The following is a 27234-nucleotide window of genomic DNA, read 5'->3' as shown; positions in this document are numbered from 1 at the left end:
ACAGCAGTCGAGCTGCAGGTGTTCCCCTGACAGCCTCTCTGCAGTGGGTTTGAGGTGAGCTCCTACCAGCTCCCTGGCGTGGGGCAGGCCCTCAGCAGCAGCCCTGGCACGGTCTGCCTGACAGCCCAGTGGTCCCTCTGCACGAGGTGGCGACGGAATGGCGCCCGCAGGAGAGTGTGTCCCTGCGGCGGGCAGGGATGTCGCTGGGAAACTCACCCTGAGGTGGAGCAGCCTCCTCGCACAAAAGAGTCACGAAAAGTTTGTGCCTCCTGAACTCAGCATTTGCTGAACAGGGGCTGCTGCGGGGAAGTCAGGAGACGCGAGTCAGCCCCACACCCCTGAGCAGGGCAAGAGGGGGAACCTCGCCGGGGCTCTGTCCCCCTGCCGGGGCCCTCTGTCCCGCGCGTCGGGCGCTGTGCGGGGCCCGGGGCGGAGCTCCGCGGAAGGTGCCGGCACCGCGGCGGGGGGCGGCTGGGGCGCGGCGGGGGGCTGTGCCATGCCGTGCCGTGACAGGGGGGCCGCGGCTGAGCGCCGCCCCGCCGGCTCTGCCGGGGGAGTGGTTTCCCCGCGCCGGCAGCGGCGGGGCCGGTCCGCGGGCTGGGAGGTGCCGCGGTAGCGGTGCAAGCGCCCGGCCCGGGAGGATGCGGACGCGCTGACGGAGCTATCGGCTCCCCTCTGCCGTCGTGCATGGGAGGCGGCCGGCTGCCGCCTCGCCTCGCCTCGCCTGTCCCGCCGGTGAGCCTGGCCAGGGAGCAGGGGAGGTTCGCCGAGCTCGGAGGAGGAGCGGGTGTCGGGGCGCGACGGGCAAGGGGCGGCTGCCCCGGGCTGGCAACCCCGGGGAAGAGCCGCCACCTGTAAGTCCTCCGTCAGGGAGCTGTCCTCCTCCGCCGCCGCGGGACAGCGCGTCGGTGGCGGAGCCGGCAGCTGGAACCGGGAGGGGGTCGGGTGTGGTGCAGGCGAGATCGCGGGAGCCGTCCGAGTGCCGTCCGGGAAAAGAGGCTGCGTTCCGGGGAGCCGCGGGGGAAGGAAAGGCGGGACGCGCGTCCGCCTCGGGTCCGTTCTCCAGGCGGTGTTTTTCTGTGTGTGTTTTTCCGTTTGTTTGTTTTTAACTGAGCAAAGGCTGCTGAGGAGAATTCACTGCAGACCAGGTTCTCCATGACAAAAAGAGCCACCCAGCGTGTTCGGCAGCAGCAAGGGCTGCCTGTAGGAATCCTGATGAATGAGCGTAGCACTGAGGGAAACGTTTTGTGCTCTGCGATCGCCTCGGCCGGTCGTTGATTGCATTCGTTTTTTTTCCCAAGGCAACTTCAGAGGCGAGGAAGCTGTAACGAAGCACAAGTTTAGGACTTTGCTTGCAGCCTAACTGAACTGGCTTAACCAACACTGAAATCCTGCCTTTTTTTCCCCCCCCCATCAGGTGGTAAATGTCACACATACGATTAGCTGTAGCCAAAGAAAGAACCTTCTTTGCTCTCTAAATGAGGACTATGTTTCATTCTGAGCAAGGAGTGCGAGTGTTTCTCTGCTGCCAAATGAACATACCGCAAAAATGTTCTTTTCATGTGAGACAGAGCTGTGTTTGTACATCTCTGACTGTGGCTACAGTTGCGGAAGCGAGACAGGTTAGCCTGGGTGTAGTGTTAACCTCTCAAGGTGCCCAAAATAAATGACTTTCAGAGTGAAATTTGCTTCCACTGATATTTTCCTGGCTGAGATCTTTACTGCAGTTGTGTAGTCAGTGCAGGAAAGGAAGCCCACCAGGCTCCAGGCTTATATCATAGAATCATAGAACCAACCAGGTTGGAAGAGACCTCCAAGATCATCCAGTCCAACCTAGCACTCAGCCCTATCCAGTCAACTAGACCATGGCACTAAGTGCCTCAGCCAGGCTTTTCGTGAACACCTCCAGGGATGGTGCCTCCAACACCTCCCTGGGCAGCCCATTCCATATCTTGCTGGAGGACCCAGAAGTTGGTGTTCACACCTGTCCCGTAGCCTGGCTCTCTGCACAATGCCTCCTTATGAGCCATCTGGAAATGAAGGTGAAGCAGGGAAATCTGCCTGCACACATCCAGGCTCAAGACAGTGTTTTCTGTCTCTCACATTTAATGAGCAACAAATTTTGTGCCCAGCTCAGGATTTTGGTAATTAATATCCTATTAAAAAAAAAAATGTCTTCAGAGTCAACATTATGATTACAGAAAGAAAACAAGCAAATGGGGAATGAAATTGAGCTGGTTTCCTTGCTTTCCCAACCTAGCCTGACAATTTGTCGATCAAGTGGAATTTCCTCTAGTATCTCTGGTACGTTACTTTAAGAGAAGAAACGAATGCACAGAACAGTCACTACTTTCCCTCCCATCTCACAATGATCTCTTTGTATTAAGCAGCAGGCTTTTGCATAGATCAGGTATCAACCACACAGGCTGAAACTGCTCCTACTCTCTTATTTCTACAAGTATGCCCCTGTGTTTGAGCCTATTTAATCATATATGTTTATTTTGGAGGGACCGGTCAGAGAAGCCTTGATCCAAGGAGGATCCTGTGTCATGTAAGACAGGTGGAGCCCTGCTGGGACTTAGAGGAGACCAGTGTCTGCCCCAGCAACAGCCCTTTGCTCCTCAGATGTGTACGTTCTCTGAAAAAGTCTGTAGTTAATAATTCCTGTGTTTTCCATCTTCAAAGGAAGGCTATATTCCAAACCCCGGGAATACTGCACACCAGAAGCCAGGTAGAAGGAAAAAGACTGGCTGACAGCAACAGGTCCTTAAAGCCTTACCTTAGCCCTTTCTTGCAGGATTTGTACCTGTCTGATTGCAGGTCATTAGGGGCTGGAGTCACCTTTCCTTTACAGTTTGGAGAGAGTGTGACTAGTACAGTCCTCTGCAGAACAGATACCAGTGGTGAGTGAAGCTGCAGTCCAACACGACAAGCCCCTGTTCTCATCAGGGTGCATTGACTGATCCCACAGCATTTTAGCCCATTGTCCTCATAAGACTAGGAGAAACTAGTCCAATTCCAGCTCCTCTGTGGAGACCACTGTCACTTCACTGAACCTGAATTTCAGCTGATTTCTGTCTCTGTCATGCACACGCATAAGCTGCCCCTGTGCAAATATTTAGGAGACCTCTAGATCCGGAAGGTGCATGTTAATTGGTTGGCAGGAATACTCATATCCTTATTAATGCATATCTGCTTTCAGTGTTAATGATTCATTCCAAAGAAAACATACTGCATTAAAAAAAAAATAATTCTTTATTTTTAGCTGTGTGTTGTCCTCACCCTCCATTGTGCCCATTCCTACTGCGATAGCACACAGTGTTCTCATATCCTCCATCTCAAGCTAGGGCAACTTCCCATACTTGGAAATTCAATTAAGGTGATGGAGTCTTTATTCCTGGAGAAAACCAGCTGCATCTCTGGTGTTAGCCTATGATGTGGTGACACCTGTGGTTGTGCTGTTAATTACCAAGAGGGAACATTAAAAGTCTTCCCATTGTCTTTGTTCTCTTAAGGGTGTCCAATGGGATTTTGTTTGCTTTTTTATTTTTTAATATAATACTTGTACTAGGTTGGCTTTACTAAATTCTCTGCTAAATGCTCCATACTGCATCATGGTACAGCACTGTGTTCTAATTTCTCCAAAGCTAGAGGAAAATAACTAGTTAATATTTTTAAGTAAACACTGTTCTATCTCCTGTACTTAACCTCTTATCCTAGTCTGTTTCCTAAAGGCAAACCCAGTGACACACTATCCAGAGTATTCTTTCAGCATGACAGAAAGACATCAGTCATTTTGCCATCCATTTCCCACGGGCATTTTGATGTAAGAATCACCTACTCTGCATTGATGCTCCAAGAGCAGATTTTTTTTCCTCCCACTTATCTTCTGCTCGTGGAACTGTGACCTGAATTCAGGCCCATCCACAAATACCTAGGGAGCACTATGTAGAAGCACAGGAAGCCAATTTTGATCTGTCACTGTTTCCCATGGGTGCTGTAAGGTGAGGGATAATCGTGGCATGAAATATGAGGTACGCAAGAATCATCTTCCAGTAAAGATCCCAGAAACAACCATTTCTTTCTAAGCCCCTTTAATAACACTCTGAATTAGTGGGACTGATGTACTTATCTGTAAGCTGGTGGCTTCATAAGGTTGGTTGGATAAATCAAAACCAATGCAAGATTCACTATTTGAGCAGAGCCCAGAAACACTCTTCTCAGCACATGTATTTCTGATCCCAAACCCAAGTTCTTAGATGAAAGGGTATTTGCACATTGAGTAGCAGAAGAAATACATCTAAAAACATTTAGCAGCTTGTTGAGGTTTATCTCTGATTTTGCTGGGGCTGTTTTCTTAATGAGCTCCTCTTATATCAATTAGCTGCTGAATCTGATGTAAAAAAAAGAAATAAAATCAAACTTTCTCTTGGCACACAGTTCCATGAGGACTCTGTGGAGATTTCCATGATACCAAGGTCTACTAGCATTCGGAAGAGCTGGCTTAGTCATTCTTCCCATCTGCTCTGATTCTTCCCCTCTCCATGGCTATGCTCATGCTTTCTGGCTGTATGCTCCTTATCCCTATCTTTGAGCATCCTGGCTGGCTGCCCCACTCTCCTCCCTTGCCATACTTATCCCTTGTGGCATCTTCTGCATGGAAGTTCAGGATCTCAGTGCTGAGATCAAAGAGCTGAAATAAACGAGCTTCTGTAAAGCAGACAGGAAAAAGAGAAAACAAAAACCCACCAAGGAGATGTCTGTAGCAAGCAGTGTTGCAAACATCATTTGCAAAAAATCCTTGAAATCAATCACCCCCAAATCATGAGACTGTTTTTTTATTAACATTGTGATAGTTAAATATAGAGAAGAGAAAACAAAATCCCACCAAGGAGATGTCTGTAGCAAGCAGTGTTGCAAACATCATTTGCAAAAAATCCTTGAAATCAATCACCCCCAAATCATGAGACTTTTTTTTTTAACATTGTGATAGTTAAATATAGAGAAGAGAAAACAAAAACCCACCAAGGAGATGTCTGTAGCAAGCAGTGTTGCAAACATCATTTGCAAAAACCCTCGAAATAAATCACCCCTAAATCATGAGACTGGTTTTTTTTTTACATTGTGATAGTTAAATATAGAGATTTTCATTCATTTTGCTTCTTCTTTGGCTGTTTATGAGTCAAGTTTCTAGCTCCTTGTTTTTGCAAACAGAGCCACTGAGAAGTTGAACTATAACAAACTGGCAGTTGAGGTTTGTGTGTAGTTGTGGCGCTCCAGAAGTTGGGGATGTACGAACAGTGGCTCCCTGATGTCTCACTGTGCAACAGCAGGCATCAAGGAGGTTGAGTTAAAGCGATCCACCAGAACCGTGCCCTTTGTGAGCCTGTGTTTGCCTAGTGTTGGTAGTCCACAGATGAGTGTTTGAGAAATTCCCTGGGTGATATTTACCCCAGTAGCTTCTTTGGAGCAGGAACAGTAAAAACTGCAGCTTGCTGCGAAGTTCGCGGTGAGAGGCAGCACAGCCTGGAAATAGCAGCCTCCTACCCCTTTTCGCTCTCCCAAACTACGTGCTGTGTCTCATGCTGAAATGCTTGCTCCTCCACATTGAGAGTCATTTAATCTCGCTGCTTCCTGAGAGAGATCGACGTCTTCTGCAGAGTGCATGCTGCTGAGGAGAGGAAGGCAGCTTTGGCCTGCAGAGAGCAAAATTCAAGTACTGTGTGGGTGGTCAAAGACAAGAGCTTCTGAAATGAGGGAACAGAACAGATCTCTAATCTCCAGACTCTGACACATATCACACTTTTCTCAGTTGCTTAGGAAAGAGATTTGCATCCAAAAAAAGAAGTGGGAGGTTTAAATAGGAGTTCATACACAAGCACATTTATCTTCTGTGGGTCCGTGCAGTAATTTACATTTCTTTAGTCCTGTGGAATCCACAGCACTTCATAAAGTGCATCCATTACAAATGTGCAACCAGGGGAAACAAAGAAGCTGTCCAAGTTCCTCTCTGCAGGGTCCCAAAGCTGAGCCCATTAGGCAGTCACAGAATTTGGGGGCTGTGGAGTGTCTTTGAGGTAAGCATTCATTTTGCATCGTGCTAACATGATGAAGGTAGTGTCCTACGCTTTGCAAAGCCTCTAGACAAGATCCTACCTCTGTATGATCCCTCACCTGTGTGGCCTGAAACACTAGAAGGCCTCAGCCAAAACTCCATCCTCCTAGGACACTAACATAAGATTGAGACACCTTGAGTGCTGTGTCCAGTTCTGGGCCCCTCAATTCAAGAAAGATGTTGAGGTGCTGGAACATGTCCAGAGAAGGGCAACAAAGCTGGTGAGGGACCTGGAGCACAAATCCTATGAGGAGAGGCTGAGGGAGCTGGAGTTGTTTAGCCTGGAGAAGAGGAGGCTCAGAGGTGATCTTATTACTGTCTACAACTACCTGAAGGGGCATTGTAGCCAGGTGGGGGGTGGCCTCTTCTCCCAGGCAACCAGCAATAGAACAAGGGGACACAGTCTCAAGTTGTGCCAGGGTAGGTATAGGCTGGATATTAGGAAGAAGTTCTTCACAGAGAGAGTGATTTCCCATTGGAATGGGCTGCCCAGGGAGGTGGTGGAGGCACCGTCCCTGGAGGTGTTCAAGAAAAGCCTGGCTGAGGCAGTTGGTGCCATGGTCTAGTTGATTGGCTAGGGCTGGTTGCTAGGTTGGACTGGATGATCTTGGAGGTCTCTTCCAACCTGGTTGATTCTATGATTCTATGAGTGGATCTACAGAAGCACCTTGCCGTGCAGAATGCAGCGTTTCCTTGCAGGGACGTGCGCCTTCTGCTGTCATGTAAGCAGCCCCTCATGGCTTCATCCACTGCAACAGCCTCTTGTCCTAGATCTCCCACTCATTCATCCACCCTGGCCTAGCTGACAGCGTGATCTTCTGCAGCAGTGGCCCAAATAAGGCACCCTTTGTGCTTCTGTGTGGAAAAAACAACTTGGACCTGTTTGTTTTTTTGGGAATTGCTGAGCAGGGTTTACTGTGGCCCACCAAAATTTTCCACTTTGCAAAAATCCAGCAGTAGACCATTGCTTCTCCTGCCTAACATCATTCGTATGCATGCTCTGTCCCAGTTTTCCTTGTAATCAATAGCAGGGGTTTCTTTTTCTAGCACACACAAAATCTAGACTCCTTGAATGAAGAACAGTTTGCATTTATCCAGAGGCTTTAGTGGGGTGAAGCATGTTGGGGGGACTGAAATCCTGACTTGTTTGAGGCACTGTCTGAAAGCAGTGGGAACTGCATGTGCTCTGTGGTTGCATGTGCAGGCTCCCAAGGCTTGGCCTGTACAGTCCTCCTGCATGTGAGGCTGAGCCCACAGAGTGATGTGTGGAACATCTGTCCAGCACAATTCAAGTAGGGGGCGTAAAGCCCCTGAAAGTGTCCCATTGAAACAAGAAAGGGAGGGATCCCATCTCTGCAGCGCCACAAGAATGATGAATTTGCACATGGAACAGTGGTTCAAGGCCAGTTTCTGCTGCCTATCTAAACTTATTTGTTAGAAGGTGCACAATCAACATGGTGCTGTAAGACTCAATGTTTCCATGAATGTTTAGTAGCAGAACGACTAACTCAGGAAGCTTAGGAGGAGAGGAAGCTGTGCTGCAGCCCCTGCTAATCTAGCAGCAGACCTGGCACCCTGAGGTTGGCTCTCCTTCTGACACCCAGTTATTTCCATCACTGGGGCAGCTGGGAGAGGAGGGGTGATGCTTTTGGAGTAGGAGGCATCTCTAAATAAAAGTGACCTGATGTTGGGAGTGCTGCTGCCTCCTGGGGAGCTGTTCAGGGCTTGGTGCCACTGAAATGTGTTGCTTCAAGAGGCTGATCTGTGGGCTGCTGGGGTTGCAACCTGTAGCCAGTTCCTATTTCTGTTTTGCCCAATGAAATGTGTTCACCTTAAAAACATCTACTTTGCAATTCACAGTGGATTTATTCCAAGCAAAGACCTCCATTACTGTGCATGGTGGTGTCCTCTCCAGGCATAGGCAAGAGAGACAGCCAGACTAGGCTTCCCACACACTCCAGCTGGCTGGAACCACTACAGAACATCCTGCTTCTGCTTCCTGGTACTGGTTGTCCACTCATGAGTGATAAGATTACCACTTAAGACAGCCCATGTTCTTGTGATTTACAAACTCCAAACATGCAGTGTGTCACAGCTGCTTTCCAAAGTCAGAAGTCTTAAGAGCATCATTCAGTGCTGGGGTTTCAGAGGTTGTAGCCAGGTGGGGTTGGTCTCTTCTGCCAGGCAACCACCAATAGAACAAGGGGACACAGTCTCAAGTTGTGCCAGGGGAAGTACAGGCTGGATGTTAGGAGGAAGTTCTTCACAGAGAGAGTGATTGGCATTGGAATGGGCTGCCCAGGGAGGTGGTGGAGTCACCATCCCTGGAGGTCTTCAAGAAAAGCCTGGCTGAGGCACTTAGTGCCATGGTCTAGTTGACTGGCTAGGGCAGGGTGATAGGTTGGACTGGATGATCTTGGAGGTCTCTTCTAACCTGGTTGATTCTATGATTCTGTGAAAAGCACACCTTTGTGTGGAGTAGGAGGCTGAGGCCTCTTGGTCTGGGAAAAGAGGCCACTACTGAAGTATTGTTTGGTCTCACAAGTGGAACCACTTCTCTTATCATTCTGTTGGTTGTATCTCTGCACACTTTTCTTGGTGCTATGGCTTCTAACGAGGCAGGAGAGACCCAGCTCATTGGAGTAGTCCTTAAATTAACTGTCCTTTCCTGGGAGGTGTAGCCAGGCTCTACAGGCAGAGAAGGGGTTGATCAAGCAGTCTCACTGGTCTCTGATACTTGAGACTTCTTGTTCACTCTTAGTAGCAGCACACAGCTATGTTGGTACTCCTGGAGCCAGAGAAGAATTACAGAATCATAGAATCATTTAAGCTGTAAAAGACCTTGAAGATGACATAGAGTTGTCGTGGGTTTTAAAGAGCTGACAGAATGGAGCTCTCAAATGAATTGGAAAGAAAACAGAATTATATTTGGAAAGAGAGATACAGAAAGAAATTATGAAGCAGATACTGAAAGAAATTACGAAGCAGTTACAAAATCCCCTTCAATTTTGACCCAACCCAAAACTAAATCTATAATCCCCAGTCCTCCAATCCTCCCCCCAACGCCTCTGCCATCCATAGGCCTAAACACAAGCTTCTGGAGGCCCCCCACAACAGGCTTACTCCTTACATATTTGTCCCAATAAAGTAGCTCCTGCCTGACACGGGGCTGGAGGGAGAGGAAAGTAGAGCAAGCTGGCCTTGGCATGAGTTTATAAAGAGACAGCAGAATGATGGGATTGAATAACAGTTTTCTAGTCCCCAGAGGATTTTTTTAACCCTACAGTTGCCAACCTAGGACAAGAGTCCAATCGTTAACCCTACCTAAGCCCAACCTTAAACCTTATACGCGTTTGCACAGCTTTCAAACACATCCAGGGATGACAGCCACCTCCCTGCATAGCCTGTACCAATGCCTGACAGCCTTTTCAGTGGAAAAAAATTGCCCTAATACCCAGCCTAATGTATCACAGTATCACAGTATCACCAAGGTTGGAAGAGACCTCACAGATCATCAAGTCCAACCCTTTACCACAGAGCTCAAGGCTAGACCATGGCACCAAGTGCCACGTCCAACCTTGCCTTGAACTGCCCCAGGGACGGCGACTCCACCACCTCCCCGGGCAGCCCATTCCAGTGTCCAATGACTCTCTCAGTGAAGAACTTTCTCCTCACCTCAAGCCTAAATTTCCCCTGACGTAGCTTGAGGCTGTGTCCTCTCGTTCTGGTGCTGGCCACCTGAGAGTAGAGAGCAACCTCCTCCTGGCTACAACATTCCCTCAGGTAGTTGTAGACAGCAATAAGGTCACCCCTCAGCCTCCTCTTCTCCAGGCTAAACAATGTCCTCCTCTGGTGCAGCTTGAGGCCATTCCATCTTGTCCTGTCTCTGGTTACTTGGGAGAAGAGACCAACACCCACCTCACAGCAACTCCTTTCAGGTAGTCGTAGAGAACAAAGCCTCTCTGCTAAGAAGCTGGTTATCAAACCGAGCAAAGGAGGGCAAGTTATTTTGGGTGCAGCAATGGGGTATGTTGGGTTGGGCTAATCAGTAAGGGGGGTAAAAGTACAAAATGACAAGAAGAGATAAGCAGAGAAGGCTTTACTGGAGTAATTCCCAGACTGTTTCCACTGCAGTAAAGGCTTGTTGCATGGTTTCAGTAGCTGTGCCTTGTTTCTAAAAGGTTAAGCAGTATCATAGAAAGAAGGATATTAGTTGATGCTTCCTCTAGTGTCATCTTAAGAAGTTAGTCACATCTATTAGGCAGATCAAGTGAGTATTTCCTCTTCAGATAATAAATACCTTCTGGTAGTTTTGTACAGTGGAAACACTGAATTCTTCTGCAGTCTTGGTGGGGAAGAAATTGTTCTAGTTTTAAATATGGCTGTGGGGCTGGGAGAAAGGACTTCTCCCACACTGTAGTCCTGTAGTGATTTGGGTTTTTTACAGCTTTCAAGGAGCTGAATCCCAAGGGCTGACATCCCCTCTCAAACATTGTGTGCACTACACAACAAAGCTGCCCAAAACATTGCAGAGGAGATTGGTCTTGGCTCAGTTCATTCCAGAAGGCCTTCACTGAGACTGGAGAAAGGTTTCATTCATTCACTACTGCATGGATCATTTTGTGCTGCTAACCAAGCATTTGAAGATACATCTAAGTAACAAATGGCTTGGATTTCAACCAATGATCGTGTGGCTGCCCAGGGAGGTGGTGAAGTGACTGTCCCTGGAGGTGTTCAAGTAAAGCCTGGATGAGGCACTTAGTGCCATGGTCTAGTTGATTGGACAGGGCTGGGTGCTAGGTTGGACTGGATGATGTTGGAGGTCTCTTCCAACCTGGTTGATTCTATGATTCTGTGATTATCTCTTACACCATTTTTTCTCTCATTGATAGATGACAGCAAAGTAACTGCTCTTACTACATCCAGTCATTTCTAAAGGAGAAATTGAAGATAAACAAGCCTTTCAGTATCTGAAGGGGGCCTACAAAAAAGCTGGGGAAGGGCTTTTTAGGATATCAGGGAGTGACAGGACTACGGGGAATGGAGCAAAGATGAGATAGGTAGGTTCAGACTGGACATGAGGAGGAAGTTGTTCATCATGAGAGTGGTGAGAGCCAAGAATGAGTTGCCCAGGGAGGTGGTTGAGGCCCCATTGCTGGAGGTGTTTAAGGCCAGGATGGATGAGGCTGTGGCCAGCCTGCTTTAGGGTAGGGTATCCCTGCTTGTGGCAGGGAGGTTGGAACTACATGAGTCTTGTGGTCCCTTCCTGTCCTGACTGATGCTATGATTCTATGATGAATTTTCCTAGGTTTAATAGCAGTAGTTTTTTAATGAGTGGTGGGATAAAAATGCTCTTCCCAGAGTATCAGATAATATGGGATCAGATGCTTTCTGGTTTCCATACAGAAGAAGAGCACTGAATGTAGTCATGAGTTTTTAAGGGTCAAAACATTAGCCTCTCTGAAGTTGGTTTGACCATTAGTTAGGAAGGAAAATTGCTAGACAAGAATTAAGCCTTCAGAATTGAATCCTGGAGGTGGAGGTGTGATTTCCTGCTTCCTTAACTTGCAATAAGCATGGCCAGTGGCATGAGAAGAAACTCCAAAATGCAATGCACAATTTTACCTCTGCCACTGTTTTTGAATAAAATCAGTGTGCACTTAATCCAGTGTTATAAATCTTACTAGGAAGGCTTCCAGAGCAGGTAGGTTTGTTTAATCACTTGGGCTGGAATCCAAACCATTGGAGGATATAAAATATATACACTAGTGCCATTCACTTCAGTTAAAACACTTTTTTTCCTCCCCATCCAAGGAAATAGCTGTGGCTGGCATGAATATATATTTGGCAAGCTGTAGGGCTAAACAAATTTCTCAGAAACCCATCTTTGGCCAAGATACTGACTGCATTTCAGCACTGTAACTCCTCAAGCTCTTCAGCTAAGACTTTCTGACATAAGTCATCAGGAATCAGTGATTCACACTTTGAAATGGTGGGATACTCATCTCTGCTCATCAGGCTCCCTGTCCTGATACCAGTCAAACTATTACCTTCAGTTTAGAGGAGACCTTTGCAAATATCACATCTCCTGTGACATCTGAAGAAAACATGCAGTAGGTGGTCCTGCTCTTGCAGGGGGGGTTGGACTAGATGATCTTTTGAGATCCTTTCCAACCCCTAACATTCCGTGATTCTTTCAGCATGTTTTGTCTTTGTGTTTTGAGCAGTTGCTTCATGAGCAGGAATCTTTTCCTTTGATGTTTTGATCCACGTGTCACCAAACATGCAGTTTCTGCCAAATAAAGGTATACACTTTTATTTTTGGTCTTTCAGCTATCATCAACATTCCTTTATGGGAGAATTCCAGCATGATTTTATGCAGTTTACACTAAGTGAGATTTAGGTGTTTCAGCTAAGAGCTTTGGGTGGTTTTGAAACGTTAATTGCCTCAGTAATTCACAAGGTATTCTACAAGCTGCCTCTTTAGTGAGATAAATCCCATCTGGCATGGAAAATGTTACTGACCTTCATAGTAGTACATTTATGCAGCACGTTTTCAGTGGTGTTCTCACACCGGTCATTACCAGCACTGCCACTCGAGTTGCATGCTCTGACTCTGTTGTATGGTCTTTTTCAGCCACTTTTTGGGTTTGACAGAGACCTGATCTTGCACAAGACTTCATCAGCGACGTGAACGCCTGCAGCAAGGGCAGATTTTGGAAGTGACATCCGTTGATGTGATTGAAGGTAATGCACTCTCTTGCCGTTTCCCTGAGCGTTTCATTTATCCCACAGAGCCTCATGCACGGACCCAGGCATCCCCTTTTCCTCCCCATCCTGGCTGGGGAGGTGAGAGCAGGATCAGGCCTCAGCGTGGTGCTAACCTTTCAGGTTAACAACTCTTCCTAGCCATGGCTCAGCCTGTCCCACGAAATGTAGCTTTACTGCTCTTCTTAAGGGAATCTTTGCTTGTGTTGCACAACCTCTCTGCTTTCCTTAGCCACATAATTGCTCACCAGTTTTGAATCCTGAAGCTTCATTCAAATACTGTTTTGCCACCAGGAATTTCAGTTTTGCACTCTGCTCAAAACCTAAAATAAAAATGTATGCAGTGTTTCTGAGCACTTTCTCATGGTAGGTGGTTTAGCCCTTGTCAACCTATATATTGCTCTGTATGTTACTGACCTGAAGGGACATTGTAGCCAGGTGGGGGTTGGCCTCTCTCCCAGGCAACCAGCAACAAGGGGACACAGTCTCAAGTTGTGCCAGGGGAGGTCTAGGCTGGATGTTAGGAGAAAGTTGCTGCCAGAGAGAGTGATTGGCATTGGAATGGGCTGCCCAGAGAGGTGATGGAGGCACCGTCCCTGGAGGTGTTCAAGAAAAGCCTGGATGAGGCACTTAGTGCCATGGTCTAGTTGATTGGACAGGGCTGGGTGCTAGGTTGGACTGGACAAACAAATAGAATCATAGATTCAACCAGGTTGGAAGAGACCTCCAAGATCATCCAGTCCAACCTAGCACCCAGCCCTGTCCAATCAACTAAACCATAGAATCATAGACTGAATGATTTTGGAGGTCTCTTCCAACCTGGTTGATTCTATGACTCTATGATTCTATGACCTTCTTAGTGCCATCACAAAGATCAGAAAGTGAGCTGTGCATTTGCTCCGTGCCCCTGGAAAAAGTGTGTGGTCCTGAAATTGTAGTAACAGCCTGGTCCTGAAACTGTAGTAATTGCATCTAAGATAATCTCCTCTAAATGTAGTTCTCTCACAGAAAAGCAAGAGCAGATTTTGCTTTCTTTTTTTTTCTCCTAATTGGTATATTTGCACACAATTAAACCTAAGGGAAGTAAATGCATCTCTTAATTCACTGCCATGAGAATTTTAAGGTTCAGAATAGGTGACTCATCCACCAGAACAGAACTTATTCTTTGTTTGTAAGTACTATTTATCATCTTGTTTTGCATCACTATGGCTACTGTATGTCATTAGTGACAACAGGATCTACCATACATAAAATGAATGTAAGACTGAATTTAAAAGAGATACAGTTCTTACAATAATCTGCTTGTGTCACCCACTTTTCTGGTGTGTTAGTATGCCTCGCATGAGGCACTGAAAGTGGCTCAATATATTTCCATCAGAACTGGCTGAAAATGTAAAACAGTCTCCTGCACATAGAACAAGAACAGAATAGTAGCTTTTAAAAATGCCCTAAGCAGCCAGCAGACCTCTTTTTTTTTTTTTGATTCTATGGCTTTATAAAGAATTCACTCAAGTCCTACAGGTGATTCTGTAATTTCAGATGAACTGATCTGCCACAGCATTCTCAATAGTCTCACTTCTAGCTATTTTTAGTGTTAAAATACCCAGTTAAGCTTGTTAGAAGCATCACTGCTTTCAGAGCTGGTAGAGATTCTTCTGCTTTCTTTTACTGTTTCTAAGTAGAGACAGAACAATTAATCTTTTCCAGTTAAAGCCTAATTCTTTTGCCAATTGCTTGGCCTCGTGTTCTTTTCTGAGACACATCAAGTACAATCTCTTCTTCCATCCTATTCGATCAAAGCCTTAAGTTGCACAGATTTTGTGAAATGGCCTGGGCTTCAGCAGCTTGGGAGCTGATTCACTGAGGCATCTGCTGTAACACTGACAGGACTGTCACCAATTCCTTAGCTAGAATCATTTGTCTTTGTCATTTTGAAACAATCTGCAGGGCGTAATATGGTCTTAGGGAAGGACGGAGCTCATTATTGCTCAATAATAGAATTTCATGAAGTCTTTACAGCATCTTCGAGCTGATATGACACATTTAACAGTGCATGTGTGGATGTGTCTCTAATGTCCTGTGGAACGAGGGCAGAGAAGTGCTTTAAACACTTAGTATTATATTGAAAGGCTGCTAAAATAAACCAGTCAGCTGTGGATGACTGCAGTCTGCCGCTGGCTAGCAAAGACCAGCCCCAAGACCTTCACAGAAGTACACATATCTTCATAGAGTCAGCCAGGTTGGAAGAGACCTCCAAGATCATCCAGTCCAGCCTATCACCCAGCCCTAGCCAGCCAACTAGGCCGTGGCACTAAGTGCCTCATCCAGTCTTTTCTTGAACAGAGAGACATGTCTTCTTTGTGGTAGCCAGGTCCAAGACATTATCAATCCTGCCCCCTCCAAAAGCCTCCAAGATTGTTTCTATTCAGACACACTTTCTCATTTCCCTTTCTCTGCAGTCCAGAACAGCTGGGAACAGAATGATGAACCCCAAAAAGGCTATGAAAATAAAGACATTCATCTTGGACATGGTCAGAGCAGTGGGGTCTGTACTCTTCCAGGTTCATGACTGGGTCTGGCTAACAGACAGTGCGAAAACCCCTAGACTAACTCTTTCCAAAGAGCTGGGATGGAAGAAGAGGGTCTTGGTATGGCCCAGCATGGTTGTTCAGAGAAGCAGCACTGGAGGATCAGGGGGTATACAAAAGGATCCCATAGGGACCAAGGGAGACACCAAGGCTGGAATAGAAAAAAAAAAAAAAGGCAAGATCTGCATGAGCACCACAGGTCATCAGTGGGAGGAGGCAACTTAGGGAGCATTGCTTTCCTTTTGGGCAAGAAAAGGTCCAAGGGCACAGCTCTGTCCTTTTAAGTGCTGTCCTGCATGACAAGGGCAGCTGGTACAGCTGAGCCCATGGCCATCTGTCTGGAAAAGTGTCTCCCATTTCCAGGTGACCTCTCCCTCGGTGCTGTCATCCATGGGTGCCCAGTGGTATGATCCACTGAATACTGCAGGAATAAAAGCATATGACAAAAAAAAAAAGTATTTTACTGATTAAGGGTTTTGTGGTGTCTCACTGCAGTGTCCTTAGGGAGGGGTACAGATCCAAGCAAGGGAAGGGAGCTCTAAACATTCTTCCTAGCAAGCAGAATCTGACCCTCTTCTACTATGCCATGAATCTGGGAGGTTTTGAGCTGTGTAAACTGGGGGATGCCCAGATCAGAGGTTCATCCTCTTGCTGATTTTCAGAGCCTGGTTCTGCTCACCCGCTGTGTACGGGTATGTAGCAGGAAGTGTGCTGTGTTCTTTAATCAGCCTTGCCTGCGTCCAGGGCAGTTGCTTTGGGGGTTTTCCCTAAGCTGGTTGATGCCTATGGGGCCAGGTCCTGGCCCACAGCTGATCTCTATTGTCTCCTGTGCTCTTTCTTGAACTATGGTGGAGCAGGAGCAAGGGACACAGTCTCAAGTTGTGCAGGTGGAAGTGCAGGGTGGATGTTAGGAGGAAGTTGTTGCCAGAGAGAGTGATTGGCATTGGAATGGGCTGCCCAGGGAGGTGGTGGAGTCACCGTCCCTGGAGGTGTTGAAGCAAAGCCTGGCTGAGGCACTTAGTGCCATGGTCTAGTTGACTGGCTAGGGCTGGGTGCTAGGTTGGCCTGGATGATCTTGGAGGTCTCTTCCAACCTGGTTGATTCTATGATTCTGTGACATCACACTGCTCTGTGCTACAGCTAATTAAAGGCATTGCAGAGGGATTTGTAGTCATTTCAGATATTGTAAAATTTACTTCTGTGGGGTCACTGCTAGTGTAAGTCTGAAACAAGTTATCCTTGAGATGTTTTAGCTTGTATTTCTCAGTAGGAACAGCATTTACAAAGAAGGCCTTTGTGCATGAAGCAGGGCAAGAATTAATGGCAGCATTTAGTCATGCTTAAAGGGGTGCTTGCTGTGGCAGGTGGCAGGGCGATGTAATTGATGATGCCTATAGTCTGTCTGCTGCAGGAGGCTCTGGAAGCTAGTAGCTGCTGTACCTGACAAATGAGAGCTAGAGAGAGTGAAGTGCCTGGGGCCAAACCTTACCAGGGCTGATGTATTCCCACCCAAAATGAACATGGCCTCTTCAGTCTGTAAGTCAAACAGAGTGGTTCAGGCTCTGCTCTTCACTTAATAATTGTTATGTAGTTTTCAGGCATCCCCAATTTTTTTTCACTAAGCATGCTGTATCCATATCAAATGTGAGGAAAATCCTAACAGCGTAGGGGTGTGCAGCTACCCAGCCATGGGCTGTGCTAAGCAACCTGCGGTGAGGACTGCAGCGGGCTCTAATCCTTCTGCTCCACAGTGCTGCACCAGGGGAGATTTAGGCTTGAGGTGAGGAGGAAGTTCTTCACTGAGAGAGTCATTAGACACTGGAATGGGCTGCCCGGGGAGGTGGTGGAGTTGCCGTCCCTGGGGCTGTTCAAGGCAGGATTGGACATGGCACTTGGTGCCATAGTCTAGCCTTGAGCTCTGTGGTAAAGGGTTGGACTTGATGATCTGTGAGGTCTCTTCCAACCCTAATGATACTGTGATACTGTGATACTGTAATGGCCAGCACCGAGTGCCTCAAGGGACAAACATCACAGGGGGATGCTTAATGGGCACAGAAGCAGCTTCAGTTCCTAGGCTTCTGGTTTAAATGAAATTTAGATAACAAACCTCCCTTGATTCATTTGAAAATCCCACTCAACAGCTCTCTGAACGCTCAGGTAAGAAAAGATTACTGAAAACCTGGCCCTTAGACACAGATACAGCTGATGTGTCTGGAATTAATAGTTTAGAAAGAAGTTCTGGATCATGACTAAATGGAATAGACATCTGGAAAGAGCAAATACTGAAAACATTGTGAAGAGTCAGAATAGGAATTTAGTTAGAATCTGACATTTCCACAAGTAACATATTTTAGTCAACAGATGCAATTCCTGAGCTCATATATCAGTAACAAACTGGTTGCTGGTAGCATTGGAGGACTCATGTTTACCTGCTGGTGATTCTGGAACTCCATGGGAGTCCTCTGTGCTGTCCTGGGGTGACAGCTGAGGTCAATGTTCTGTTCCGTCTCACGTCAGGCAGCTGTAGCAGTTTAATTGGAGGGCCAAGGAACCACCTCTTGATGGGCTGTTTGAAAAAGGCAGCCTGTAACATGGTTGTTTCAACGAATATGAAAAGTCAGTGTTCTTTTGGTAAATCAACTGTAGGCCCAAGCTCAGAGATGAGTTTTTCCGTTCTGCTTTGATATTTGCAGCATGACAGAGGTGATGAACACACGGGAACCAGTGATGGAAGAATTTGTACTCAGCCAGACTCCTGAGGAAGAAGGAGGCCCTTCAAGCCAGGTAACTTCAGAAAAAAATGGAAAGTATCCCAAGTTGCTTCTCAAAAGCAATTTAATGGAACCAGTAACTACCATATGTGTAAATGCTGAACTGCAGAACACAGCTGCTGGAAGAACAAGCCCTGAAATACGTGTTTGATCCTACTTAGGTTTTATTTTCAATAGGTAAGAGTTCTGGAAGGAAGGTTTTGTCAGTGACAGGTCTCTGGGGCATGGTGACAAGTGAGTAATGCTTGGTCCCTGAAGGGATGCAGGCAAAGAGGTTGTTTGTCACCAGAACTTCAGACCTGAGCAGCCATTGTGTGGTGAAGGCACCCAGCCAGTACTGTACCACAGCTTTTATACAGCCACCCTTGTATGGAGCTAAGTTCCCTCAGGTTGAGAGAGCTCTGCTTTCAGAAAAGAGACCATTTAAAACACTTGTGTCATTCTCATAAGTGCCTGTGGCATCATATCAGCAGCAGCAGCACTGGTCACGGCCATTTGCTGGCAGAGGCAAGAGCATTTTCTGGCCCCAGGTAGTCACACACACACTTGTGTGCCCACCTACAGTTACCATTCCAGCAGGAGGGATCGTGATGTCCTGAGCCCACTTTGTGACAGCCCACATGCCCTGGTCTGTGCTCTGTGGTTGTGCTCATGAGTCTTAGTGTCACTGCCAGGGCAAACCACCTAAATATGTCCTAGTGGACCTGAGATGCTTCTCAAAACAGAGGGTATTACTCCAAGCACACTCCAAAAACTACTCCACTGGCATTCTGTTGTAGCTTAAAATCAAGCATTTGAAAGCCAGGGAAGTCAGAACTATAATTTTGCAAATTCCTTTCGTATCAATGTGCATATAGAACTTTTTCATGCAATTAAAGAGCATACCATAGGCTTTCCTGTGCTTTATCAGCCACATGGGATAGATGCTGTTCTGGAACGTGTCCAGAGAAGGGCAACGAAGCTGGTGAGGGGCCTGGAACACAAACCCTATGAGGAGAGGCTGAGGGAGCTGGGGGTGTTTAGCCTGGAGAAGCAGACGTTCAGGGATGACCTCATTACTGTCTACAACTACCTGAAGGGAGGTTGTAGCTGGGTGGCAGTTGGTCTCTTCTCCCAGGCAACCAGCAGCAGAACAAGGGGACACAGTCTCAAGTTGTGCCAGGGAAAGTATAGGCTGGATGTTAGGAGGAAGTTCTTGACAGAGAGAGTGATTGGCATTGGAATGGGCTGCCCAGGGAGGTGGTGGAGTAGCCATCCCTGGAGGTGTTCAAAAAAAGCCTGGATGAAGCACTTAGTGCCATGGTCTAGTTGCCTGGCTAGGGCTGGGTGCTAGGTTGGAGTGGATGATCTTGGAGGTTTCTTCCAACCTGGTTGATTCTATGATTCTATGATTTTTCAAAATTCTCTTTCCTCCTTTTCACTGAGTCTCAGGTTTTGATTTTTGTGTTGGTGTGCCCTGCCCAAACTCTGTGTCAGCTCTGACTCCACCTATCTACCTGGGGCTGTTCTATGGTCTTCCTGACCGTATAGTCCAGAGGTCATAGAATCATAGAATCAAACAGGTTGGAAGAGACCTCCGAGATCATCCAGTCCAACCAATCCCCCAGCCCTATCCAGTCAACTAGACCATGGCACTAAGTGCCTCATCCAGGCTTTTCTTGATCACCTCCAGGGACGGTGCCTCCACCACCTCCCTAATGTTCCACCAGCTCCTTTGCTGTTCGTCTCTGGGAGAAAATAGTACCATCCACATTGTAGTAATGGCCACCTTAGGCAAAGAAAGCAAAAAAGAAACGAGAGGCAGCACAAAGTCAGTGACGCAGTGGGAACACTCAGTTTCTTCCAGCAACTTCCAAGCGCTCTGGCCGGGAGACCGGTCCTTCTCTTCCTGCATCTCCTGCCCACTCGTCACATACTCCAGCTTCCTCAGAAAAACACAGCGAGGCCCGACAGGCAGCTCTGCTTCCTGCCAGTCCTGACTCATTCCTGCAGGGACATGGTAAATACTGGGCTCCAGTGGAAAAACAATTATGTGCTTGGTGTGAGAAAAGACCATATGAGAATGACACGAACGAAAATAGCCAAGCCGTGGCCACATAGGTGCCTTTCCTAAATTTTGTTGATGCCATAATAATCAACTCTCAGCATGTTTTTAGACCAATGTGTGTCGTTTCCTAGGGCTTTAGAAAGCAGATGAAAGAGCAGAAATTCTCTTGTGTTGGATGGCCTCTCGGGGTGGCAGCAGGCTTGGGGACAAGATGGCTGTTACACAGCCCTCTGCCACTCAAGAAGGCTGAGAAATAGCCAGGGAAAGAGGTCACTGTGATCTGAATGTGCAGCCTTGACAGAAAACAAGGCATTTCTCCCACAATTTTATGGGTATTTTCTGCCAGCTGAGCTGCAAGGCTCAAGGAGTGCATTCTTCTTCAGATCTATGGTGGAGCCTGGCTCCTTGAGCTGCCCTCAGACAGGGCTGCCTTGCAGCTCAGCTGGACCTGTCCTGGCCAAGGAGATTTTTACCTTGTCTCCTATTTGGAAATAGAAGGATCCTGTTAGCAACTTCTTAAAAATTCATCCCATTCAAGACAGCTGTCATGAAAATGTCTTTCCAAATGTTTAACACCTCAGGAGGAGACTGTGTAATGGGAAGCTGGGAGGGAACTTTCCTGATAGGCAACTTGGGCAGCATTGCTTGAGCAGGATGAGTTATGCCCATGTGGGTGCAGCTCAGGGAAGTGTTAGAAAGGTTTAGCTTCAGTGGTTCACTTGGCCTAGTTGCACTGAAGGGGCTTTCTCACAAAAGAAAGGTCTCCTTAATTAATATACAGTGTTTTCCACCTTTGTGTATATTTGCAAAGAGGAAGGACTCCTTGCAACACTGCCACGGGGAGTGACAGCATAAGAAGGAGAATTACAGTCCTTCTCCATCTCCTGAAGTCAGGTACAGGCATTGCAGCTTGCTGCTTCCCAGACACATGGGAAAAGAGCTTCCCTTCTCAAGGTCTTGCCTCCCCATGCCAGCTCTGATGCCAAGTAGGACAACCAAACCCTGAGCTTTTAGAGAAAGTAGCCACAGGGATGAAGAAAGGTTTCGAAAGCGACGGAGCGAGCACCTCCAGTGGATTATGACACCTCCAAGTCTCTGGCAATGTCCTGGGGGATGTGTGCAGCTTTTATGGTGTTTAGGGAATTTCTTCCTGTGCTAACAGGAGGAGCTGTGCTGAGAGGCTCACATAACCAGCAGTGCTTAATCTAGCCAGAGACCCTGATTCGGCACTGAACGTGTTGCAGATGTGTGAGGACCAGCACACAGCAAACCTGCGTCAGGCCTGGAGCTAAAGTGGGATGGGTCTTGCTCTCAATGTCTTAGTTCAGCCCCCTAATCTTCACGTTGAATTTGTTATTACAATTAAAACCCAAACAAATAAAACCAGAAAAAACCACCCAAACAAGCACATGCACTAAGAAAACAACACACAAAACCACAACAAAACTCAGCTAGCACAGAGAGATTAACAGCCATTAGTGCAGGTATATGAAAGTTTGAGAAGCCAGGAGGTAAGGTTTCAGGGAAGCAACAGCAAAGTTTGTCTTACATTAACATTCTGAAGGAGCTGGAATTATTTTTTCTCCCAAAAAACCCAGCAAAGCAGAGAAAAAGAGGGGAAAGAAACCCCCCTACAAATCAAACCAAAATGCTCAAAGCTATTTAAATGAATTAGCAATGCTGAGAACAAGAAAGCACTCTCATTTGTTACAATATCCTTCACTAGTCCACCTTCAAGCTCCAATCACTGCATGGCGTTTGACCTGCAGCTTCAATGTGACAAATGAAAATAAATGCTGGTGCCATTCTCTGTGTAAGGATGATTTCTAGAGCTATCTGTTTTGCATGACTGCATCATAAAATGCAGTGCTTCACATTACAGAGAATAGCTTTGCGGAATGCCGGCTTCTTGATAAACAAGGAAAAGATGAATATCACATCAGAGTAAAAGGACAGCAGCTGGAAGGGCTGCAGCAGCCCTTGAGCTTAGCATTGCTCCAATGACCTTTATGCCCTAGCAAGCCACCAGAATAGAAACATGAGTGTTTGACAACACAATGAATTTTGTCTCCTAATTCTCCTTTTTTGGTACATACAAGTCAGGGCAATTGTGTGCCCCACACACTGGCAAGCAAAGTCAGTTCTCTGCCCAGGAGGGGACAGCCTGTGCAGATGAGAGTGTTCTGAGACCCTACCCCTTCTGTGTCCACAGATGGACAGCAAGGAGCTAATTTCAGATGTTTTTCAAATCTTCCCTGTGAAAAACTTGCCCCAGTTTGAAGAGGAATTTCAATGGACATGAGAGTGCCTGTCGAGCACAGAAAGAATGCCTAGATGGACTATGTAGTCTGCTTGCTCTGAATATACATTTCTGGGAAGGCTTTGACAGTACATGTGTCCAAATGTCTCACCAGGCCTTTCCAGACTCACGTGAGAAGTATCCCAAGCTGTCCAAAAGACTGCCATCGATCGTGGTGGAGCCAACTGAGTCTGGAGAGGTGGAGAGCGGTGAGCTGCGCTGGCCTCCCGATGACCTGAAATCAGCAGAGGACAAGGGTCTTCATGGTGACCAAAGAGTCTGTGTCCAGCAGCAGCAGCAGATGGATCTGGAAGGTCTGAATGAGTAATTTTCATCCTTGTTCCCTATAAGAAAATAGCTATGCCATGGACTGAAGTTGTGTACCAAAGAGCAGTAAGTGCCCAGAAACACCTATGCTGGAGAGGAAGTCCTGAGTTCGTGGTGTTTTCATTCAGGTCAGGCTCAGTGCTGGCCACTTGCATGGCCAGCAGGCAGTTTACTGCACGCTAGCAGTTCACTCAAGTATATGTTTACCTCTCTGTTTCCTAGCCTAGAAGCAAAGTGTTAAAACAGCTGCAAAGATGTGTCACAGTGTTCCAGGAGTGCTTCGGTGTAGCAGGAGCTCACAAATATCTGGATGTGACTAACAGTGTCACTATGGGGTCAATGTGGCTAAAGATACGAACTTGTTGAAGTGTAGCTTGCAGCTTGCGCAGGGAATGCTCCAGTGTGGAACTGGTTTATAGTTAGTTAGTTAGTTAGTTATTTTGGGGGTAGGGATAGGTGTTGTTTGGTTTTGGGTTTTTTTGGTCTCAGTGCTCTCCTTTTCTCTTATGGAGTGACACAATTTCCATTTCAATGCTCCAGTATTTGCCACCCAAGCATCCAGATACAGTAGCCAGGATGAGGTATAGGATGCACCTTCCCATAACTTTAAAGGGGTGACCAGAAATAGTCTGGTCTTTAAGTGCCAAATCACCTGCTATTACAGTTGACAGTTCTGAGTGGTGGTGATGACAGGATTTGATCACTCCAGGAGAAATTAGCCAAATCTATGACCTGACCTCCGGGTTACACATTATGGCCTCTGTGTTGCTTTTGTGCATTGCTGTTAGGACTCACGACTTCAGGACTGAGAGATCTGAGCAGACTTCCCTAAGACAACATGCAGCCTTCTCACTACAGTGGCTGTCCATAGGGATCCTCACCTCATCTCACTGATATCTGTCCTGAGGTCTCAAGTCCCCTGTAAAGTCAGACTGTGATGCGCTCAGAGTTCCCTACTCCATCTTAACTACTGGTTTGCAAGCAGAGCAAATTGTTCACGTCAGATCTGATCACCCTAACAGATCAAGTGCCTGGTGGATCAAGGAATCAAAATACGAGGAAATAAATACTTACAAGCCATTTCTTTGCAGATACTTTAGTGCATCCAGCTGAAGACGTGGAAGGCAGTACAGAGACTCTGGAAAGCAGAACTGAAGAGGACGAGTAGGGACTCCACGGCCCCAGAAGTGAAACGTCGTTGTGAATGTTGGAAAGCTAACACACTCTGAAGACATGTCAAAGTAACCTGTATTTAAATCTGCAAGGGTTTTATTTAGTTAGTACCTAGTAAGAAGCATCTGGGCTTTAGAACTGTTCTTTTCAACATTTTGATTTTCAGGCTGGGATTCCTATCATTTGTTTAATTTTTCCTTGGGAAACAATGGAACGTGTTAGGAAATAGAAGATTATCAAGGAGAAAAGAATTATCCTAGTTTCAATTAGCACATTTCATTGGTTTTAGCTTTTCTTCAAGCAAGGCTGCTTTCAGGTTATCAACAGCAGGGCAAAGGGGTTACATTTCTCCAGGAAGAATGTCTTAAATCTAGAACCTTTCTTGTTTTTAGCCATTTAAAACTAGCACTGTGATATTAGGGACAATAGCTGTAATATAATGTCACCGTTTGATTTTTTAACTTTTGTATAGAGACACAAGTGTAAGATTTGCCTCCAGGCTGCTGCCTGCCCCGGGGGCAGCCCAGAGCAGCTCTCTCCCTTTGACCAACGTGTGCAAATTGGGATGAACCAGCCTTTTCTTAGCCGCCTTTTGCGTCAGGCTCATGCCTTTCAGAAGCGCTTTCTTGCTGTACATTGGCGAAGTGGATTGATAGTGTTTGTGGAGTGAGGCTGTCTGGTGTAGGCTTGGTCAGGTGGATCGTGCTGGTGGTGCACTCTTCAGGCCCAGCTGTGGCGTGGCCTGCGCTCCTCTCCCTGGAAGCCAGTGAGGTGGCTCCTACTGCTGCCAGGGTTGGATTTGCCCCATCTTGTTAATAGAAATCATTGTGATAATTGTTTTGGTATGTTTTGTGCGTAATGTAGGTGGAGCAGCCCAGCTGTGCCTCCCTTGACCTGAGCCAGGTCGTGGCTGGCTGTGTGTAGTGCGAGCCCAAACCTGCCCTCCGTTTTGCCTGATGCCAGGTCCCCCTCTCAGCCATCTGCAGTAGGCTGATGTGGCAGGACGCACGGCTGCTTCCCGCCTGCCCAAGTGGCACTGCTGTCAGGAGCGTGTGTGCTGTGGGGCATCAGCCCCTTTGGTTTGGTTTCATGGCCACCTCCTGGAGCCCACAGCTCACAGTGGGGCAAGCTGTCTCTGGGCACCTCAGGCCTGCAAGGATTTTCCTTGGGGATTTGGGAGCTGTTTTGACAGGAGTGAACCCTTTCCTGCACAAGGACCTCCCAGATGTTCACTCCCATCATCACAGGAGAAGCAGCCTTCTGGGCTCAAAACATTACCTTTTGGACAATGCCAGCAGAGATAGATGATGCATGTACTCAGAAGGATTTGGCTGTGTCAGTAACCAGTGTCCCATAAGCTATGATGTTGGCTTTCTCCATCTCTGCAGGGCTGGATGGGGTCTGTACTTCCAATTAATGTTGCAGCTGGAAGAAACCACTCACTGCAGGTAGAAGGAAATCGCAGGATTTCTTCCAGTGTTGACTCCTGAGTTGACTTTCAAGTGCATTCTTTTCTCCAGTAATAATTTTCTGTAACAGCAACTTTTAATTGTGTGATGGTGGATAAAATTTACTTGCCAGCTGTATTAATAAATTTATACCTTCTTAGCAACCAAATTTAATATATTTACTTACAAAGATTTCTGTGCAATGAATGTTTAACACAGAGGAAAGAGATTATTTTACTTCAAAGCAACATTAATTTATGTACAAAACTATAGCTCATTGTTTAGGGTGTTTGGGATCTAGGACCCTTTTTATAAGCAGTGTAGTATAGTATAATGTGATACTTAAGTTTAACTGTGCTCTCTCAACTTAGGTAGTGATCTGTTTTGCCTTCTTGATGTAGACTTTCTTACCCAAACCCTGTCACAGAATTACTTTGTTGGATGAGTGGGATTCTGGTCAGAGCGTCGAATTTCACTAGAGTAACTGAAGGTTTCAGGAGCACCCCCTAAATCTGGCTGCTCATCACCCCCTTCACTGGTGACTGTTTTCTGGTAGAGGCAATGAAGCAGGGCCAAGCTCATGCTACGTGTTTGGGTGGCGCACATGCAGTGAGAGGAGATCCCTGACTCATACCCATCTGCAGCTGATTGTGGCAGGAGGAGAAGCATGCTGGTGAGGCAGCTGGGCGGATGCAAGGTGTTCTTTAAGTGCTGCTTTTGCCTGGAGAAGTTTTACAGAGCTCTTGGGGGGAAACAAGGACGATGACGACAGATTTTTAGCTATGTGATTTGCTTTCAGTCTGCATCTGCCCAGCTTCGTGAGGAGTGACGTTAGACCTGTCACTTAATTTGCTTTTCACTCTGTAAAAGGAAAAACAGTTGTTTGAAACACTTCCCCCAATTTTATGTGCTTTCTATCTGCTTTCAGACATTCCATCCCTTCCTGCTCTGGATGGCCCTTATCCTATTTCCACCTGAGGTCAATGGCACTTCCCTAAATAAGTTTCCCAAAGAAACAACAGGATTCTGTGTACACCCTGAAAAAAAAAAAGGCCACACAGCACTACTTTTTTTGTCCTAGCACAGCCCATCTACAAAGGCCACTTTTCCTCCTTCCAGCCTAATTACTCCTCTCTTGCCTTTTCTTTTGGGCTGCTCCCTGGAAACATTTTACTTGAAGGAAATGGATGCTTCAAACTAAAGCTTTCTCCTACAGCTGTGTGGCCTCAGTTTAACAACACACAAAGCCAAACTCCTCCTCCCATTTTTATTTTTCTGAACTTGGGCCAGAGGCCCTAAAATAGGAGAGCAAGACAGAAAGTTGTTTTATACAAACATACCCTATTTATTCGACTTGTAGCTCTATGAACATCCACTTACTTCGTCTGTGTGCAAGTGTTGTCTCTAATAAACTCAATAGTTGTTTTGTATTTTTTTCTGGATTAAAAGCTTTGTAGAAACTAAAGAGGAAAAAAAAAAGACATTCAGTCATATTTTTCTAGTCTAGCTTGTAGAATATTTCATGTAGTGCAAAAAGGAAGTTTTATGGAGTAAGACATTGTTGGATTTTGCTCTATTTCGGTTCTTTCTAATTTTGTAAACTGCCACCTGTACATAACACTTGACTAATGTATGTCCTGTAGATGTATTACACCATTTAGCCTATTAAATGCCTATACTGGACCCATTGGAAAACAA

At 46.6% G+C, this 27234-nt stretch overlaps 1 protein-coding gene across 1 annotated transcript; it reads left to right on the top strand.

Moving 5' to 3' along the window:
* Positions 1 to 534: 534 nt before the first annotated feature.
* Positions 535 to 27234, top strand: LBHD2 (LBH domain containing 2). Its single transcript, XM_064167856.1, has 5 exons — positions 535 to 735; positions 12753 to 12862; positions 18165 to 18255; positions 22704 to 22902; positions 24007 to 27234. Exons 3-5 carry the CDS (start codon positions 18166 to 18168, stop codon positions 24081 to 24083), a joined length of 366 nt encoding a protein of 121 aa, XP_064023926.1. The 5' UTR covers positions 535 to 735; positions 12753 to 12862; position 18165; the 3' UTR covers positions 24084 to 27234.

This window comes from Pogoniulus pusillus, chromosome 1, assembly GCF_015220805.1.
Source record: "Pogoniulus pusillus isolate bPogPus1 chromosome 1, bPogPus1.pri, whole genome shotgun sequence".
Taxonomy (NCBI): Eukaryota; Metazoa; Chordata; class Aves; order Piciformes; family Lybiidae; genus Pogoniulus; species Pogoniulus pusillus.
Note: the sequence above shows the minus strand (reverse complement) of the source record. Positions and strands in the feature narration are given on the sequence as shown.